The following is a 20341-nucleotide window of genomic DNA, read 5'->3' as shown; positions in this document are numbered from 1 at the left end:
TATGATCTTCTGTTTTGTTTCTTAAATTCCACATATGAGTGAGACCACATAATTGTCTTTCTCTGATTGACTTACTTTGCTTAGCATAATACCCTCTAGTAGTTCCATCCACATCATTGCAAATGGCAAGATTTTTTTTTTTTTTTTTTTTTTTGATGGGTGAGTAGTTGTATTTCATTGTATACCACGTCTTTAGTCGTCTGTCAGTGGACATCTGGGCTCTTTCCAATTTGGCTATTGTGGACATTCCTGCTATAAACATTGGGGTGCGGGTGCCCCTTTGGATCACAATATTCATATCTTTGGGGTAAATAGCTAGTAGAGCAATTGCTGGGTTGTAGTGTAGCTCTATTTTCAACTTTTTGAGGAACCTCCATACTGTTTTCCAGAATGGCTGCACCAGCTTGCAGTCCCACGAACAGCGTAAGAGGATTCCCCTTTCTCGGCATCCTCACCAACATCTGCTGTCTTCTGACTTGTTAGTTTTAGCCATTCTGTATGTCCCACATTCTGTACTTGGATCTTTTCTTGTTAATTAAACAAATGTTTATGTAAACTTATTTCTTCAACTGAAATATTTGGACCTAGGGAAAAATTAAATACATAATTGTGTTATATCACTGCTTTTACTTGCTAGTTCCATGCTTGGTTTAATCTTGTGTTCTACTGTTATATGATTAGTAAAACTCAGAAATGAGAGGATTCCTGAATAGTGGCCGAATTGCTTTTGGCAGTGGCAGGGAGGGTAAGAGTGTTGGGAGCAACAGGGCAAAGAGAAATGAAATGCAACAAAGTAATCAAATGAATTCCTTCTGAAACAATTGACTTTGGTCACTGTATAGCCTCATAAGCAGCTTTCTGAAACTTTATGGCTGGAATTTCTAAACTAATTCAATAAAGAAAAGGGGGATGCACTTGACTCATTTGTGCAGAGTATATGACTCATTTGTACAGAATGAAAACATGTCTATGAAAGCCCACATTAAATGAAAGCTGGTATCCAACTTGATTCAGAAAAAAGTGAAAGGTCATAAGATAATGGAATATCAGCTCTCCTAATGCATGCCTATAGGAGTGTAGTAGAAGGCTACACAACTTAGGAGATACAGATTGTGGATCTGGTTCTTCCACAAACTCTTGTGTGATCTTAGGCAAGTTAATAACCTTACACCATTTCCTAATACTTCTCCTGAAATAGAGATGGGCAGGGTGTATCAAACCATATCTCCTATGGTCTTTTACTTATATAAGTTGATTTTATTGTTTTTAGTTACGGATCTTAAAAAATTTCTTAAGACTTAAGATTTATTAAACTTTCTTAAAATTTTAGGGAAGATATATAAGGAACTTACATAAGACAGCTGTACAGAATGGAGCTGGAGGAGCCTTATTTGTGGTAAGTAATTACTCCAATTTCTTCAGAATAGAAAGACTTGGAAATTTGGGTAAAACTATTTTAACAATCCAAGATATCTTAAACATCAATGTCTTTGGTAGAGCTGGCCATTGTGATTTAAATATAGCTAATGGAATCATTACATTTCAAAAGATTCATGATTACAGTTGAACCTCTTAAATTTAAATTGACATCAGGGTAGCTCTGAATTTATATTATTTTTTGGTGAAATTGCTGAGAGCCCTAAAATGGTTTCTAGTCTCACTTTGGGTTCTTAAAAATCAGTCAGATTGGCTGACTAAAGATTGTGTGGCTGCAACTTGGGGAATCCCAAAATAGAGCTAATTTGAAACTCATGGATTTTAGTAATATAGTAAATACATGAATAGTTGTCATTATATTTTTGGTTTCCAGGGTTTAACTGCAGGTAGAAGTCCATGAACTCCCATCCCAGTTTAGCTGTATAATTCAGAGACAAGATAATGTATCTGTCTCCTTTCTGTGATTAGGTGCAGTTTTCAGGGATTAATCTTATGTTGTTTAAAGGCAATTTAAGTGGATTTGTAGGATGATTTAGAGTTTTATCAGGCTGAATCTTAATAAATGAGTTAGGCATACTATAAGTAGATTCCTGCTTTATATTTTATGTTTGTCTAAAAGTATTTGCCACGTATTTGAGATCATTGTCCAAAGTTTCCATTTTCTTTTCCTCTTTTAAAAATATCCTTGAAGAAGCAGAACTTTTTGAGAGTTAACATATTAAGGGATTCAGTTTTGTGTTCACCATACATACTAAACATTAATTGATGTAAGTGTTAATCTCAGTGTGACTCATTTGATTTCCTGTTGACCTACCATTTCTTGTCAGTTTTTGAAGAGCCTGCTCTTTTTGTGGAGAAGATACAAAGTTTCTTGCCATTGGCTAGTCTCTGTTATGGGGAAGTCATGGTGCTTTTGTACCTTCCTAAAGTAGTGGGTCCTTTTGATAATCTGATACACACTCTTGGAACAATGTATGTTATGTTCACACTCAATTTTGTGCCTTAATTTTATAAGTCTTCCAGTGATTGGTTTTAGTTTTTTTTTTTTTTTGTTTTGGTAATTATATTAGAATATCCTATTCTCTAATCAAGGTGGATAACACTTTTTTAAAAATTTTGGTCCTAAAGCTAGTTCTCTTAATCATTAAAGAATGATTTCTAAAACTTTTCTGAAATTTTGAATTCTGTTAACATTACTTTGTTAATCATAGTCATCAAATAATGTATTTAATAACTAGCCATTCTTTTTGTTGCAAGGATAGATTAATATAATGTCAGAATTAAAGTGACGAGATAAAGTGATCAGTAGTATAGTAATATACAGTTATTCACACTTTTGAGGGAACTTTGATAATTTTGTAAAACATTTTTTCCCTTTATATAGCACAGAGATACTCCTGAGAATAACCCAGATACTCCATTTGATTTCACACCAGAAAACTATAAGGTATGACTAAATTAACATTATGATTAATTTATGAAATATTTAATATCTTCCAGATATATCAAAACATGTGCTTTTTCTTTGATACAGAGGATAGAGGCAATTATAAAAAACTATCCAGAAGGACATAAAGCAGCAGCTGTGCTTCCAGTCCTGGATTTAGCCCAAAGACAGAATGGATGGCTGCCCATCTCTGCTATGAACAAGGTACCAAATTCATTTTTGCCTTAGTTTGAAAAGAGAAGAAACTGTATTTGAATTTCTTCCTTGTGTAGAAATTCCTCTGAGAGTTACTAATGTCAGAATCTAGGAGTTTGAACCCTTTAATCATTTATGTTTCCTCAAATTTGTGTTTTTGTGGGTTCTCTTAATAACATGGAGAACTATAAAGGTAGAGCTTTTTATCCTTGTAGAAAATAGGAAAGGCATTATAGGGAAAGTAGTTTTCTGTTTTTTCCCTTTTTGAGAGAAATGGCCATAATAAAGATAAAAGAGTCTACATGTGTATAATTTGCTGTCAAGGTATTCTGAAAATTAATGTGTTGTTAAATACTAAAATGAAAAAAAATACTAAAATGATAGAGAAAATTAACTGTTCACAGCTAATACAAATCTTTTATTTTGCATCTTTGACAACAGGTTTTAATAAAAATTTATATAATACATAGTATTTATAACATAGTATTTATAACACTTGATAATGGCTCCCTACACTTGATAATCAGCAACCTACAGAAATGGTAGGGGTGACCCATTGAAAGGAAGTTAATCTATTCATATATATTTTTAATACTTTTTTTCTAATAGTGGTTTCAACAGTAATCCACGTTTCACATTTATTCACGTATTAATATATTTTTGTGGTATTATGTTATAGTTTATTAAATGCCATACAAAACCATATGATTATTTTTAAAGAATTTTTTATTTATTCATGAGAGACATGGAGAGAGAGAGAGGCAGAGACACAGGCAAAGGGAGAAGCAGGCTCCATGCAGGGAGCCCGATGTAGGACTTGATCCTGACACTCTGGAATTACGGCCTCAGCTGAAGGCAGACGCTCAACTTCTGAGCCACCCAGGTGTCCCAAAACCATATGATTCTTAATGAGAACTGTACAAATAATAATCCAGTGTGATATAATGGAAAATACATCTGACTCTAAGCTAAGAGATCTGATTTTCCTGTGGACTTACTTCCTCACGTGCAGTAAAGATTTTGAACGAGGGTAGATCTCTTCGAATTATGAATCCCTAAGTGACAGAGTTGGGACCGAACCATTTCCTATTCCAATTTCTACTTGACTGACTGTTGCAGATATTCTGCTATACTTCATTTCTCTTTCACTTTCTAAATTTTATTTGGTCTATTAGACTAGACCATTATGATCTTTCTTAGAGAATAGGAATGTCTTCAGTTGATCTAATGGAATGCCATAGGCAGGTTTTAGATTTTGTTCATATCTCTTAATTTGCTTTGTATAGTATTCTAACATGGTTTAGGACCTTTATCATCATTACTATTATTGTTTATGAAAAATGTTGCAAAACAAGTTTGGTTGGGACTGTACTTAGTAAAATATAGTCAGGTGGTTTTTTTCCCCCAATAAATCATGGAGCTCTTTGGGTGTTTTCTAAATCGCTTTTCTAAATACAACTAACCATGTTTTTTATATTATAATAGCCAACTTTCTAAATAACGATTTAGGTATGTTTCTATTCATAGATGCTTTTTTTTTTTTTTTTTGCAAAAATTGACATTTTTAAAGATTCTTTTTTTTTTTTTTTAAGTAATCTCTACACCCAACATGAGGCCCAAGCTTAAAACCCTGAGAACAAAAGTTGCATGTTTTACTGTATGACCAAACCAGGTGTCTCCAAAATTCATGTCTTTAATAATGGCAGATGTGTTGGAAGTCTTGCTCAGTGGCAAGCTTAGCAGAATGAAATAAATAAATGAGAATTAATACGAAAACATTTCACAAATATTGTCCTGCTCTATTTAGAATTGAATGTGTAATATGTGAGAGGCAGGAGATAGTATACAGAGAATAGAATCAAGATTCCATTTTTATATTTGAGACTTTTAGTGTTACTGTTTCTTTGGCCTGCCCCTCCCAAGAAAAACCCAACCTTCCAACCACAATATCCAGAAGCTCACACAGTAGTTCCTTAACCATCACTAAGGTGTAGAGAGATACACAGAAGCATCCCCAGGAGAGCTTTTTCAAGTTAGGCATCAGTGGTAAGGCTTCAACATGTGTGTTTTGAGAGAGCTCCCAGATTCAGAGGTACATGCCTGGTTTAGTATCCCCAAATTAAATTTAGCACAGCTACTTATCTTTCACAAGTGAACCATGATTAGATGTGTTTTGAGAATACATATCCTTTAGAATCTCTAATATGAGAAAGCTGAACATATTTGTCAACTGAAATGGCATTTCACGAACTCCTCTTTCATGTCAAAACATGGATATATGCATAATTTTAAAAAATGCCAGATATCAGATCTTATGACCTGATAGATTAATGTTAGATCACCTGGAAAGTTGTAGCCAGGATGCTAGTCATGATAGACTAAATGTGTACTGTCCCTAGCAAACAGCTAAAACAACCTTGTTTTTCTTAACAGACTTCCCTTGACTCTCAGAGTTGTTCAGATAATGATTCCCTTGGTTCTGAACCCCAGTCAAAAATATTTACTATAAATACCTTGATGTGAAGGGTTGGGAAGTATTAGTCCATAAGATTTCTGTGAAAAGTGTTGGGATTAGAAATAGAGGTAGTGTTTTGAATTGTTCTGGAGAGTTAGGAATGTGTATGTGTGTGTGGTTTGTGTATATATATATAAGTGTGTAGATATGTAAATCAATACAGGCTAATAGGTGAACTTTGATTCTCACCCCTTTTTTGTATTGCCATTCCATTTGCATGCACTGTACCTCACCAGTAAAATCAAGGTTTTTTTTTAAAAACTTGGTAAAAATTTGAAAAATACAGTTATTTAATTTATTAGGGTTTGGCCACCAAGTTTTTGCCATTTAGAAATTTTAAATTGTAAAATACAAGAATTGAAATGATCCAAGTAGAAATTCTTAATAGTTGAAGGACTTAAAGATTTAGAGAAAATATCCTTTTGCAGAGATGGGATGAAATGAGGGAGGTGCTATAACCACTAGCTTCTGGGCTTTGTGTGGGAAGTGTAGAGTCTGCAACAACTGAGGGACTTATACCTCGCAAATACAAGTATATTTTCTGCTTTTGAAGAACTTTTACACTTTTACCAAATTAAAGCAACATTGAAATTATGCTTACAACATACCTAAATCTCAATAAATGTTGTATTTTTTAAATTTTCTAATATTTTAGGTTGCAGAAGTTTTACAAGTACCTCCAATGAGAGTATATGAAGTAGCAACTTTTTATACAATGTATAATCGAAAGCCAGTTGGAAAATATCACATTCAAGTCTGCACTACTACTCCTTGCATGCTTCGAAACTCTGACAGCATACTGGAGGCCATTCAGAAAAAGCTTGGTACGGGACACATTGTATTTATAACTTTTATGGAAAAAAGGATTGTCTTTCTGTATTTGACCCATTACTACCTGAGTTTTCCAACGTTTGCCACATCCTACTGGATCTGATCTGTACTTCACCAGTAAATTTGTCTTACTGTGGTTGCCCATCTTTATTTGTTCTTATTTTGTAATTTTCCTTAGTTCTAAGCCTCAAAGCTGAATTTTCACTTTTTTCCCCCTGTAATCATTAAGTGTGTTTGAAAAGCTTCTGAGGATTTTAAAGTTTTCATTGTTTAGAAATGAAGTTTCACTCATTGTGTAATAATAGCATGTGGTACATAAAAAAGCGACTGTACTGTCGTTGTATTCTTCCAAATGAGTCTTGGAACAAATAAAATATGAGACCAGTAAGAATGCTTCAGAAAGGGAAATCTGAAATATACTATAGTGGCATTTACAAAATTAAAAAAGGCATTTTTCCATACAAAACTGCCATTGCTGCATTTATAACTCTACATATCAAATGAAGTAAAAAGAAGTATATTTTAATCTTGTTACTGAATGTAAAGTAAGTATTTGCATGTTGTAAAAACAGTAGGGCTGTACTGAAGTATATAAAACAAAGCTGAAGTCTGATCAAAATCCCACCATCGCAAATTCTGATAATAGGTATCATTAGTTTTAGATTTTATGTTGTTTTATTTTCATTATTTAAAACACACATATGTCTTTTGCTTTTTGTGCTTTATTTTGGCTGTTCCATATGTATGTCTGCCTTGTTTTTCTATTGTTATTCTGCAAATAGTTTCATGTATACATATCTTTGCATACTTGTCTTGTTGTATACCAAGGTGGTTTGTAAGTAGAATTGTTGGGTCAGATTTTATTGTATTTTGCCAAAATACCTTCCCTAAAGATATGAGAGTACCTGTTTTCCTTGTAGTCTTAATGATCTTTGACATTAGCAGTTTTCTGAATCTTTGTCAATCTGACAGTGTGACTGATTTTAGTAGGTTAACTATCACAATCAAAATGAAAATAGTATATTCTGATACACTGCTGTATAACAGCAAACACTGGAGATGAGTCCCCTGAAACTTGATTGTTTTTAAAGGAAAAGTCCACCTAAATCCTTGAATACAGAGTTGTTTTAAGAAACTTAATGTTTTTACTTTTTATATACCTTTGTAATTTGTTGTTTTCTTAAGCCATGCTGCGATTAAAATATAAACTGGTCCTTATAGTGATCATTTTTATTTTTAGGAATAAAGGTTGGGGAGACTACACCTGATAAACTTTTCACTCTTATAGAGGTGGAATGTTTAGGGGCCTGTGTAAATGCACCAATGGTTCAAATAAATGACAACTACTATGTGAGTATTCCATTTAATATAAAGTATGATGTCATATTTAAGTATTTTAAATGTTTGGTTTCCTGTCCTGTAGATGTTGCGATCTGAATTATTCAGTTAGAAGAAACTGTTGGGGGACAGCCCCAGTGGTGCAGCGGTTTAGCACCGCCTGCAGCCCAGGGTGTGATCCTGGTGACCCAGGATCAAGTCCCACATCAGGCTCCCTGCATGGAGCCTGCTTCTCCCTCTGCCTGTATCTCTGCCTCCCTCCCTCTCTCTCTCTCTCCCTGTCTCTTACGAATGGGTAAATAAAATCTTAAAAAAATAGAAGAAGAAACTGTTGGGATAAATATCCAGAAGGGTTTTTTTCCTGTTTTCCAAAGTTTTATTAAAAAACAAATTGAAAAGCTTTGTATAAAAATCCTTCAATTTTAGCTTCCCATTGTTGTCCACAGAAGGTTTTTAAAAAATTATCTTTAAACATTTTTGCGTTTAACTCTATGAGATAATGGCAATTTAAAAGCTTTTAAATTATGAAAAATAATTTACATAGAAATACAGAAAAGAACCACCATGACTTAACAGAGATTTTACCACACTTACTGTTATTAGTTGTTTTATTTTTTTTTTTAAGATTTTATTTATTTATTCCTGAGAGGCAGAGACACAGGCAGAGGGAGAAGCACAGGGAGCCTGATGTAGGACTCGATCCCGGGACCCTGGGGTCATGCCCTGAGCCAAAGAGAGATGCTTAGTCACTGAGCTACCCAGGTGCCCCAAATATTATCATCATCATCATCATTTGTAGAAGTAAGCTACAGGTGCAGGTAAACCACCAGTATGCCCGAAAATCCTTTTCCTTTCCTTTCATTCTCAGAGATAAACTCTATCATAAATTTAGTGTATTCTTCCTGTACATGTTTTTAAACTGTTTGAGTGTATGTATCCAGCCATACTAATATATAATTATGTTCCTTATTTTAAAAATTTTAGAGATGATATCATTCCACTCTTTAAGTACTGCTCTAGCTGGATCTCACAAGTTTGGATTAATATTTTTTATCATTTTAAAATATTTTAAAATACGCATTTTGATTTCTCCTTTGCCCTGTTTTTTAGAAGTATTGGTCTCCCAAGTGTGTGGAATTTTCTAGTTATCTTTTTAATAAAAAGATTTCAAAAAAAATGATTTCTTGCTATACTAATTATATAAGTTTTCATACATATTTGTTAGTTCATACTTTTTAGAAATTTATTAGTGGAAATTGAGTCCTGTGCTGAATGTGGATTCGTCAAGAAGGTATTTGCTTTGCTTCTCTCTTGCTCCTGGAAATACTACTGTTCCAAAAGAAAACTCCTCTCTTTATACCCTCCCCTGTTCCCCCAAAGTGTAAGGTTCTAGACTAGCAGTTCTTTTTGAGGGACAGTTTAATTTCTAGATTACCCTTGAGGGAATAGCTTTTTAGTGTCTTAATTTTGTGTGGTTGGTATGTCTCTTGTGGCCTGGGGCTTTGTCCCTTTACCTTCTGGGCTGTGAAACTCTGAAGCCAAGTTTGCATGGTGTTCCACTTGCCTACCTGGGTTTTGAGTTTTTGGCCTCTGGGTATTTCTTGTCAGCATGTTGATAAAATTTAAAATTTTTTACTTTTTTTATCCAACATTTTTAGTTGTTAGAGTAGGAGGGTTCAGTCAGGATAGCTGGTCTGGGGATCCCTGGGTGGCGCAGCAGTTTAGCGCCTGCCTCTGGCCCAGGGCGTGATCCTGGAGACCCGGGATCGAATCCACGTCAGGCTCCCGGTGCATGGAGCCTGCTTCTCCCTCTGCCTATGTCTCTGCCTCTCTCTCTCTCTCTCTCTCTCTGTGTGTGACTATCATAAATAAATAAATAAATACATACATACATACATAAATAAATAATAAAAAAAAAAAGGATAGCTGGTCTGCCATAATGCCTGAAATGGAAATCTTTTTTTTTTTTTTTTTTTTTTTTTAATGAAGATGAAATTTGATTTCTTTGGCCATTTAGATTTCTAGGGTGGTCGGTCTCATTCCCTATTGTGATTTTCTTCATTTAATGATCAGAGATTCAGATTTCTTCTCTATCCCCCCTACTTTAAAAAAAGTCCTTTAAAAATATGGCAACAATTTTGCCTTCTCCACATTTCTGCAGTTTACTTATAATAAAGAGGATCTTGATTTAAGCAGGAATTACAGTCAAGACTTAAATATAATAGCCTGTGGATTTATCCAAGAGATAAAGATTCTTCTGGTTAGCAGTGGTATGGTCTTTGGCAAGCCAGTTTTTGTTTTTTATTTTTTTTTTCTAAAGTAAGCTCCACATGGGGCTACTATTGTCTGAGCCAGCCACGCACCCCCAGGGCAGTGAATATTTATTATGTATCTCAATTGACAGGTAGATGTAATAGTCACATAAACTTTGACTGGATCCTGCTTAATAAAAAAAGTTATGAAATACATTTTGAGAACAGTTGGGTAGGTTTTTAATATGAACTTGACATTTGGTTAAGGAATTATTTTTAGTTAATTAGGTGTGGTGGCATTGTGTTATTTAAGAAATGTTCTTATTTGATGTCTGCTGAAGTATCAGGAGTGAAGTGTCATGGTGTAACTTGCTTTCAAAATGGTGCAACCAAAAGTAGAGGGGTGCTATGTGTATATAATGCAAAGATGGCAAATTAAAAATTGTCGAATATAGGTGGTAGGAATATGGGTATTCATGTATAGTTTTTAAATTTTCATAATAGTTGGGGTGAAATAAAATCATTAGATGACTTCAAGATTCCTTTTAGCTATGAGGTTCTGAACATTTGGAACCCTAAGCACTTTGAAATCAGGGTTTTAATAAATGTTTAGTCACTAAACAAGTATTAAAGAACTATTTGCTGAAGCACTGGAGATGCAGTGCTGAATCATGATTTCCCTAGAATAGTATCAGAGTCCTATAAAATATTTTCTTAAGTACTTAACAGTTTTGGAGAGGGAGTAGGAATATGGTTTAGGCATTTTTCTTTTAATCTTACCCTGTTATCTTAATCTGTTATGTCTTGATTAAACCTAGGGTGTAGCTAGGCACAAGGGCATGGATATCTATGTGTTTTAAATGTATTAATTTTAAATATCAGTACCTTTTCTTGAGGTAAAAATTTTACACAGGTACATAGTGTGTAGAGTTGCTCTCATTGAAATGGGGACTAGAGGATCAGGATCATTAAGATACATGTCAAAAATAATTTTTTTTTACTTTTCCATTCAAAAATTAAGTGAGAATTTGGAAACAGGGTATTTCCTGAGCAGTATATACTATATTTAGGAGTTAATCAGTTGCCGCTACCTTGGTGACTAACTTGGAAGCTGAGAAAGACAATAAACTAACTAGTACTAGGGATTTACATAGATTTCAAGTAGTAGGAAGTAATTTTAATAGGACTATTTTAACTTTTTTTCTAGGAGGATCTGACACCTAAGGATATTGAAGAAATTATTGATGAGCTCAAAGCTGGCAAAATTCCAAAACCTGGGCCAAGGTATGCTTTTATTTCTATACAATAAATTTTAATGGTTTAACGTAATGTAAACTTAAGAAATTTTATCCCCTGGGGGGTGCCTGGGTGGCTTAGTCAAGTTAAGTATCAACTCTTGATTTCAGCTCAGGTCATGATCTCAGGGTTGTGGGATCGAACCATCCACCTCAGTGTGGAGCCTGCTCAGGATTCTCTCTCACCCTCTTGTTTAAAAAAAAAGAAAGAAAGAAAAAAAGAAAAAAAAATCCCTTAAGTTCTTAGGAGTTGTTGTCAGGAGCTTTGGATAGTATTGAAACCAACCTGTCATCTAAAGCACTATTTTTTTTTTTCCCCCTCTAAAATCCTATCAAAAACCATCTGGTAGCTACTTGAATATTTATAGAGAAGGGAAATTTACTACAAATAAAAATCTATTCCATCATTTAAAGGTTCATACTGTCAGAAGATTGACCCAAAGTTTGTCTCCCTCTAATTTCCTACATGTCCAATTCTGCCCTTTGAACCAACACAAAATAACTTTTATACTTCTAAATGATAGCTCTTCAATTACTTAAAATAGGTATCTTCTTTTCCCTACATCTTCTCATATGATGTCCATTGTTTCATTTTTTCCTTATATGACATAGTTTTGGTTTCCCTCTTCTCTACCTTTTCTGGTTGGCTAATGACTTTCTTAATGTGATACTTAAACTAATCACAGTATTTGAGATATGAACCGAGCTTCTTTGTTCTAGACATTATGCCTTGTTACATTAACTCTCACTTCAGGTACATTATACCAATAATTGCACTTATGGTCAGTTAGAATGTCTAGATTGTTTTTAAGGCCAACACTATTCCTCCAGGTTGTTCCCATTCTGCTGGTGTGTTACACTAATTACTTTTCTTTCAATTATGAACCTGAAGTTTTGCTGCTAAACAAAGCCCTATTCCATATCTCAGTGCTTATATTGCTCAGAATTTTTTCTAATACTAGCAACTGTTTTTGCATGGTTTTATACAGTTGTAAGCCCTTTGTATGTTTTCTTGCTATGCCATAATTTTCCTTCTCTGGATATATTTGTAGGTTTTAGTGGCTACATAGTATTTTAATGTATTAAATGAATTATGATATGCTCTTTATTCATGTTTTAAATATATTTTCCTGCTCTTTGTAATAAGTAGCAGTTCTGTGTACTCTGTCAAGAGGTAGAGGCTGATACATAATTTGAGTTGAATGCTAAATAGAATAAAAGCTGTTGTAGGAGTGTTTTCAGCAGGAAATGATGTGTGATCTTGTTAAAATTATTCTGCTAGTTACTGTGTGGGGAGTAGTTTAAAATTTAGTGCATGTTGTGAGGCAGAGGAATTATGAGTGATTTCTAGTTTTTTGGTCTGAGCACCTCAGTGGTTCCTTTAACTAAGAAAGAGATTTGGGGTAGAGCAAGTTTGGGGAAGAAGAGTCACTTAGTTTGGGACTGGTTAAATTTGAGATGCCTCCTAGACATCCATGGTAGAATGATGAAAGGTAAATTTGAACCTGAAATTTAGGAAATAGACTAGGACTGAAAATATGAACTGGGGATTCATCATTTATTACAGATGGTATTTAAGGCCATAAGGCTGGATGAGATTTTTGGGGGTGAGATTAGTTGGTATTCTTAATTAACATAGGATACTATAACATCATTGTATATTAGCATTAATAAACAGTACCACAGTTAAGCAACATCCCTATTGATATTAAAAATGCATATCAATAATTGTAAATAGTTCTTCATTGGGAGTTTTTTGAGCGTTCTAGATTTGAGCCCAAAACTTTAGAATTACTGGTTTCTGAACATATTTTACTCTTATCTAAAAAAGAGATGGGGTGTACATGCTTTTGGCTCAGGTCATGATCCTGGGATCAAGTCGGGATCAAGTCCTGCATCTGGCTCACTGCTCCGTAGGGAGTCTGCTTCTCCCTGTCCCTCTGCCGCTCCCCCCCCCCCCCCCACATGTGTTCTCTCAAATAAATAAAATCTTTTTTTTTAAAATTTTTTATTTATTTATGATAGTCACAGAGAGAGAGAGAGAGAGAGAGGCAGAGACACAGGCAGAGGGAGAGGCAGGCTCCATGCACCGGGAGCCCGACGTGGGATTCGATCCCGGGTCTCCAGGATCGCGCCCCCGGCCAAAGGCAGGCACTAAACCACTGCGCCACCCAGGGATCCCTAAATAAAATCTTTTTAAAAAACCAAGCAGAGATGGGGCATCTGGACTCAGTCAGTTGAGGAGCTGACTCTTGGTTTCAGCTCAGGGCCCTGGGATAGAGCCCTACACATCAGGCTCTGGGCTCTCTGGGGAGTCTGCTTGAGGATTCTCTCTCTTGTCCCCTCCTCCCACCTACATGCTCTCGCTCTCTCTTTCTCTGTAAAATCATACATCTTTTAAAATAAAAAGCAGAAGGACAGCTGGGTGGCTCAGTGGTTGAATGTCTGCCTTTGGCTCAGGATGTGATCCTGTGGTTCCGGGATTGAGTCCTACGTTGGGCTCCTGCATGGAGCCTGAGTCTCCTTCCTCTGCCTATGTCTCTCTCTCTCTCTGTGTCTCTCATGAATAAAATAAAATCTTAAAAAAAAAAATAAATTAAAAGCAGAGATAAATATACTTAATTTTCAGTAATTACAGATTATCTACCAGTGGTGTTTGTTAGAGACTGTATTTGGAGATGGTAGTTCTCTAGAATGTTTTCCTAGCATCAGAAAACAAAATTTTTCCTTCCTTCCTCAAGTTACTTTTTTGGATATATAGTATAATGAGACTGCAAGGATAGTAATAATCAAAATATAATTAAATTAACCAAAGCTGGCTAATTCTTTATTAGTATTTTTATAATAAAGCACTCTGGTCACATGTGTAAAAGAGGTGCTCATTGTTAGTCTTTGAGTAACCAGAGAAATTAAACTGGTTCAGCATACCTGATTTCTGAGTACCATTACCAGGTCTACCAGGTCTACCCAAAATCAGTAAAGGATTCATGTCACTATATGGGTCAGAACTGCTTTTTTATATTTTTGGTAAATGGGGATCCCTGGGTGGCGCAGCGGTTTGGCGCCTGCCTTTGGCCCAGGGCGCAATCCTGGAGACCTGGGATCGAATCCCACGTCGGGCTCCCGGTGCATGGAGCCTGCTTCTCCCTCTCCCTCTCCCTCTGCCTGTGTCTCTCTCTCTCTCTATCATAAATAAATAAAAAAAAGATTATATTTTTGGTAAATGATGGCTAGAAAGGAAATATTAAACTGATGGTAAAGCACTGCTTTATTTTGACATTAAATATTTGTGGAGATTATTATTTTCATTTTTTTAAGTCCTGAAAATAACTTCTAAACCTGCATTGAAATTAAATTCAGAGGTAGGAGTTTTTTAGTATGGTTTGCTAAAACTAATTTTAAATCCAGTGTGAGGCCTTCATATTTATTATTACAAAGATACCTTAAATTTTGCAGAATTCTATGGGGTACAGATAATATGAGATGTAAAAAAAAATAGGCTACATAGTACATATATATAGAAAATATAGGTGGTTGCTGATATATAACTGTAGACTGTTAAGTCACTTTCATTTTTTTATACTAAAAGTAGAGGGCAATTGTGGGTTTATCTCAGCAATATTAAAAAGATAAGCACTTGGGATCCCTGGGTGGCGTAGCGGTTTGGCGCCTGCCTTTGGCCCAGGGCGCGATCCTGGAGACCCGGGATCAAATCCCACATCAGGCTCCTGGTGCATGGAGCCTGCTTCTCCCTCTGCCTGTGTCTCTGCCTCTCTCTCTCTGTGTGACTATCATAAATAAATTAAAAAAATTAAAAAAAAAAAAAAAAAGATAAGCACTTAACTTTCATAAAGTAGCTTTCCTTTAAAAAGTTCTTCTATTGGGCAGCCCAGGTGGCTTGGTGGTTTAGCGCCACCTTTGGCCCAGGGCGTGATCCTGGGAACCTGGGATCGAGTCCCACGTCGGGCTCCCTGCATGGAGCCTGCTTCTCCCTCTGCCTGTGTCTCTGCCTCTCTCTCTCTCTTTCTCTCTGTGTCTCTTATGAATAAATAAAATATTAAAAAAGTTCTTCTAGTGAAAAAAATAAAAAAGTTCTTCTAACCCATAAACAATACAAAGGCCAAGTTTTCTAGAATGCAAATGAGTTAAAATGATGAATGTACAAACAGTGTTGGAATGGCTAAAAAACCAGATTTACCTTGAGTTGCAGGAACAAAGTAATTACTAGATGGCATTTTAAGCATAACACTTGAGGCAAGTCATTTTTTATGTTTTTATGAAGTGAAAACCTTAGTGTATATTGATAATGGAGGGGCTAGATCACTGCCTCTCTGGTGTCTGATACATATTTGCAGAAAAAATGAAGGGAAAGTTATATGATTAGTAGATGAAACACAATCTGTGGACTTTATAGCCTTTATAGCATTTTAATATGCATTTTGTGATGGGTGAGGGAGGGAGAGAGTTTGCAGGCAGACATTTAAGAGGCAGCTGAAACCTTTTCCCCCACCAAAGTAGGTCATGGAACTGTAATTGTATGGAACAACTTTAGGAAAATGGACCAGATTACTCTTGAAATTACTTTCTTATGCAAAATCCACAATTCCTTTAAGAGTTCAGGCAGTATGTATGATTCATTCTCCCATTTTATTCTCAAAACTTTGGTTTTTATAATCTTCCCTAAATTGATTCTTTGTATTGGTAAAGAAGGTAGCCGAGCTTAAACCATAGGGGGAACCTAATAAAAGGAGAAAGGTCCTCAAGAATAATTTCATTATTTCATTGGCAAAGAGCAGCAGATATACCTGTGTCATTAACATAAAAAATTACAAAGCCAAATACTGTTTTTTATTAAAGTTAGATATCATTTTGCCATTTACTCTACATTATTTTAGATTCTGACAGGTACTTCACATTTCTTTATCTGGTTTTCACAGTGAACCTATAATACAAATATATTAACAAATTCTGACTTTGGAGGCACTCTTTGTTACAATACATTAGTTACTTGCATTGTGTAATGTAATAGCTTGAAAGATCTTAAAATGACTTTATGGTATCCTTGTACTGTCCTCTAAACAAAATATTATTTCCTGGGGCATTTGTTTTGTAATTTTTTTATTGGAATTCGATTTGCCAACATATATAACACCCAGTGCTCATCCCGTCAAGTGCCCCTCTCAGAGCCCATCACCCAGTCACCCCATCCCATCCCATCCCCCCGCCCACTTCCCCTTCTACCACCCCTTTTCGTTTCCCAGAGTTAGGAGTCTCTTATGTTCTGTCACCCTCTCTGATTTTTCCCACTAATTTTCTCTCCTTTCTCCTGGGGCTCTTCAAAGAAACTTGTAAGATTGACGACAGAATATTAGGTAAAGGTAAAGCAAGGAGTAAAAAGATGTATACTGAAGAATTTTTCAGCAAAAATCTGTGGCAGGAACAGGTAAATTAACAAAGCCAGGGAATAGGAGGGGTGAAGTAGAAGTAGGTGCTGAGCTGGGCTCGAGGTCAGACAGGGGCAGAGGTGAGTGATTACCTGGGAAAGTATGTGTGGGGGTGAACAAAAGACAGGTTCTTCTACTCTGTGCTGCCTCTCTATAGATTCCTGCATAAGGGCTTGTTCTTATTTTCTTTGTGGCTGTGGTAGCTACTCTGGTCTGGAACCTGTTTTTGAAAAGTTACTACTACTAATATTGCTTTAAAAAATATGAATACCAATATACTTTGTTTTCACTGCCTCTAAGGAACACCCTACGAAATCTTCAAATTCCCATTTCCTTTAATTCCTGTTTATTTCCAAATATAATGTGTAAGTTTATATTCCATTGTGTTCAGTGATAGTGGATCTCAATCTTAATAAAATTCAAATACAAAAAGAATATAATGTTCTAGTTTATTAAAAATTATTTTTTAAAAAGACTTATTTTTAGAGAGCAGGAGAGAATCTCAAGTAGACTTAATTTTAGCAGGAAAGAAGCTTAAGTAGATAGACTTCACACTGAGCAGGGCTCCATTCCACAACCCTGAGATCATGACCTGATGTTTAACCCACCGAGCCACCCAGGCACCCCTAAAATATGATTTTTAAAAATGTCCTCTGGGTTTGGGTTATTTTATTATAGTTCTTAGCTCTGATCCTTGGACAGCTGGTGAATCCCCTAAGCCTTGGTTTCTGTATCTGTAAAATAAGGCCAGTATCACTTGTCTCATGGCATAGTTGTAAAGATTAAATGAACTAATAATATCTGTACACTGCTCAGTAACCGGGAACTAGTATTAGAGTTACTTTTATATTTTTCATATTTATGATGAGTTTTGATATGTGTGTTTTCATATGTAACCGAAAGTCTTGCAGAGGTTGAAATGTTTGAATTAAATAATCCATGCATGGGATGCCTGGGTGGCTCAGCGGTTGGGCGTCTGCCTTTGGCTCAGGGCATGATCCTGGTCCAGGGATGGAGTCCCGCATTGGGCTCCCTGTGGAGCCTGCTTCTTGAACCTCTGCCTCTCTGCCTCTCTCTCTCATGAATGAATGAATAAATAAATAAATAAAATCCTTAATAAATAAATTAATAATGCATGCAATTCTTGAATGAAAAATAGTGGCTTAACTGGGCTGTTGTGAAGTAAGTTATTTTTTTTTTTAAGTAAAGATTTATAAATGGTAATCATTAATAGTTTACTGTCACTTGCTCTTTCAGGAGTGGACGCTTCTCTTGTGAGCCAGCTGGAGGTCTTACCTCTTTGACTGAACCACCCAAAGGACCTGGCTTTGGTGTGCAAGTGGGACTTTAATTTATATATTCAACTGTAAATATGTCACTGGAGAAATAAAGAGGAATCTCCTATCTACATAAACTTTTTATGTTACTTGTTCATTTCATGGTGTATACCTAGCAACTTGCTGCTGTCAGTGTCACGATAAAACTTCAGAGTACCATTTTAGAGTCTTTTGCTATCTATGGCTAACTCTAAAGACATTATTTCATAATCTAGTTAACAGTCACTCCAATGTCATCCATTTTCAACTGCCAGGTCACTTTTATCAATAACATTAGATTATTGTCAAGTAAAAACTGTCAAATTTCATATATATTTTGCTTTTCCATCTTTAACTAGAGCCAAATCTTAACATGATCTTTCTATACTTTGTTAGTACTCCCTTTAAACATTTTTAGATTTACAGCACATTATTGTTACTCTATTTCCAACTGGTAAGTGACACCTCAAGCAGAAGTGTGAGGAGGATAAAGTAGTTGTCTTTAGAAGTATTGTTTATCATTTTAATAAAAGTAAGGCACTTCATTATTATTGTATACTGCAAGAATAGAAACTGGGCGAAGAGACTGGAAGTACAATCTGAGTTTGAAAAACAGTCAATATCCAAAATATACTCTTCCATTGAATGCATATTTCAGCTTAGAACAAAGGATAAAACCTGCATATTATACATTTTCAAGAAACCAGCTACGGTGCATTAGTTCTGCAAGTTGAAAAAAATTAATAGCCTTAATGCAGGGATAAATCCAAATCCAGTTGTTTCAGGATTTCTTGAAGTCATTGTTTGGCCTTGTTCTTCTGGCAGACTAACCAGTCACTAGTAGTAATTATGGTGCTTAAAAAAATTATTTTTAAGAATAGCTTTAAAAAATAGTTTTTAATATGAGAAAGTAAACAAGAACAGTAACTTTTTAACTGGCAGAGAAAAGTAACAATGAAAATGCCTCTCTTCTATCCTAGAGCCCTCTTGACTTTTGTAAAAATGCCTTACTTTGACATAATTTTTTTTTTCTACTAGAACAAAAATTAGAAGTAGGGAAGCTTCAGATACCAGGTGAAAAAAGTAAGACCTGTATTAAGGACATGCACTGAATATCAATTTTTATGTAATGTTTTAAAAATAGAAAATTAATTTTAGATCATTAGAATTATAGGCATACTGTTATACCATTATTGAAACTTTTTTTTTTTTAAGATGTATTTATTTATTCATGAGACACAGAGTTAGAGAGAGAGGCAGAGACACAGGCAGAGGGAGAAGCAGGCTCCTCAGAGAGAGCCTGATACAGAACCCGATCCCGGATTCTGGGATCACGACCTGAGCAGGTGCCCAACCGCTGAGCCACCCAGGCGTCCCTCAAAATGTTTTCTATAGTTCTTAGGTCATCACGTTGTTTTACAGTAGTGCATATCAGGATTTTGAGTCTTAAATTTTTTGCCTATTTTTCTTAAAAACCCTATCAATTTTAACATAATACTGGTTTTAATGTTTCTAGTTAGCTTTCAAAAACACCTGGCAGGTAAAATCTTATTACAGTAATCCAAGATGGTTTCAAAATGAAAATGAATGCACTGATTAAAATTTCCTTGCCAGTTTTCAGGGATGACAGCCCTATCCTGGCCTACTTCTCAAACCTCAAGGGAGAGGTAGGCATTATATGTGTGTTAACCACCACTTGCTCCCTCATTTCCTCAATTCCTAACTCTGTGCTGTTATTTGAGGAGGAAATCTTCCTGCTGTTTAATGACAAGAATCAAACAATATATCATAATCTCTTCTGACAAAGAATCTAATACCACTTTTTTTGTAGCCCCTACTAAATGTTGCTAGAGGAAACTACTGATTGCTCAGAATTACTTGGCTGTAACTGTATGGGGCCACTGCTCCAGAAAATCCTACGGCACATAACAAGTTATGAGTATTTGCTGCAGACGCATTCATTACATGTGTATAGACTAACATGACAAGGAAAAAAATTAGTCACCTTTAATGCAAGTTTATGCTTTACGTCATCTGTTGGGATTTAACTTTGTGTCAGGGCTGAAAAATATCTGTAGTGACAAATTTGTAACTCCATTAAGTCACAGGTGCTGTAGAGTCCGCTATTAACGACTAGGGAGGTGGTTTCCGTCCAATTCGTGTGACTCCTTTGGTGGCTAAATAAAGCCATGTACAAACTGTCGCAGGTTAACTTCGATGTAAATAAAAAGCGTTAAAAATTAAGTCACAATAAAATGGCTTCCATCAGAT

At 35.4% G+C, this 20341-nt stretch overlaps 2 protein-coding genes across 10 annotated transcripts in view; one reads left to right on the top strand and one right to left on the bottom strand.

Annotated features, from left to right (window-relative positions):
* NDUFV2 (NADH:ubiquinone oxidoreductase core subunit V2) overlaps nucleotides 1-18168 on the top strand; it is a 33867-nt gene extending 15699 nt beyond the window's left edge. Inside the window, exons 2-8 of the mRNA XM_072828744.1 lie at nucleotides 1331-1396; nucleotides 2822-2884; nucleotides 2972-3088; nucleotides 6250-6418; nucleotides 7666-7775; nucleotides 11223-11299; nucleotides 18012-18168. Coding sequence (XP_072684845.1) covers nucleotides 1331-1396; nucleotides 2822-2884; nucleotides 2972-3088; nucleotides 6250-6418; nucleotides 7666-7775; nucleotides 11223-11299; nucleotides 18012-18105 — 696 coding nt within the window. The 3' untranslated portion in view covers nucleotides 18106-18168. The remainder of the gene's footprint in view (nucleotides 1-1330; nucleotides 1397-2821; nucleotides 2885-2971; nucleotides 3089-6249; nucleotides 6419-7665; nucleotides 7776-11222; nucleotides 11300-18011) is intronic.
* The window catches only part of LOC140634956 (uncharacterized), a 119645-nt gene that overhangs the window by 98466 nt on the left and 838 nt on the right, over nucleotides 1-20341 (bottom strand). Inside the window, exon 2 of one of the 9 annotated variants that reach the window (XM_072828741.1) lies at nucleotides 6723-20282. The exons of the other annotated variants lie outside the window; for them this stretch is intronic. Within the exon in view, the coding sequence (XP_072684842.1) occupies nucleotides 20115-20282 (168 nt within the window). The 3' untranslated portion in view covers nucleotides 6723-20114. Of the gene's footprint in view, nucleotides 1-6722; nucleotides 20283-20341 lie in introns of those variants that run through there. 9 annotated transcript variants of the gene reach the window in all.

This window comes from Canis lupus, chromosome 6 (genome assembly GCF_048164855.1).
Source record: "Canis lupus baileyi chromosome 6, mCanLup2.hap1, whole genome shotgun sequence".
Taxonomy (NCBI): domain Eukaryota; kingdom Metazoa; phylum Chordata; class Mammalia; order Carnivora; family Canidae; genus Canis; species Canis lupus.
The sequence above is the reverse complement of the archived record's forward strand: the minus strand, read 5'-3'. Positions and strand labels throughout refer to the sequence as shown.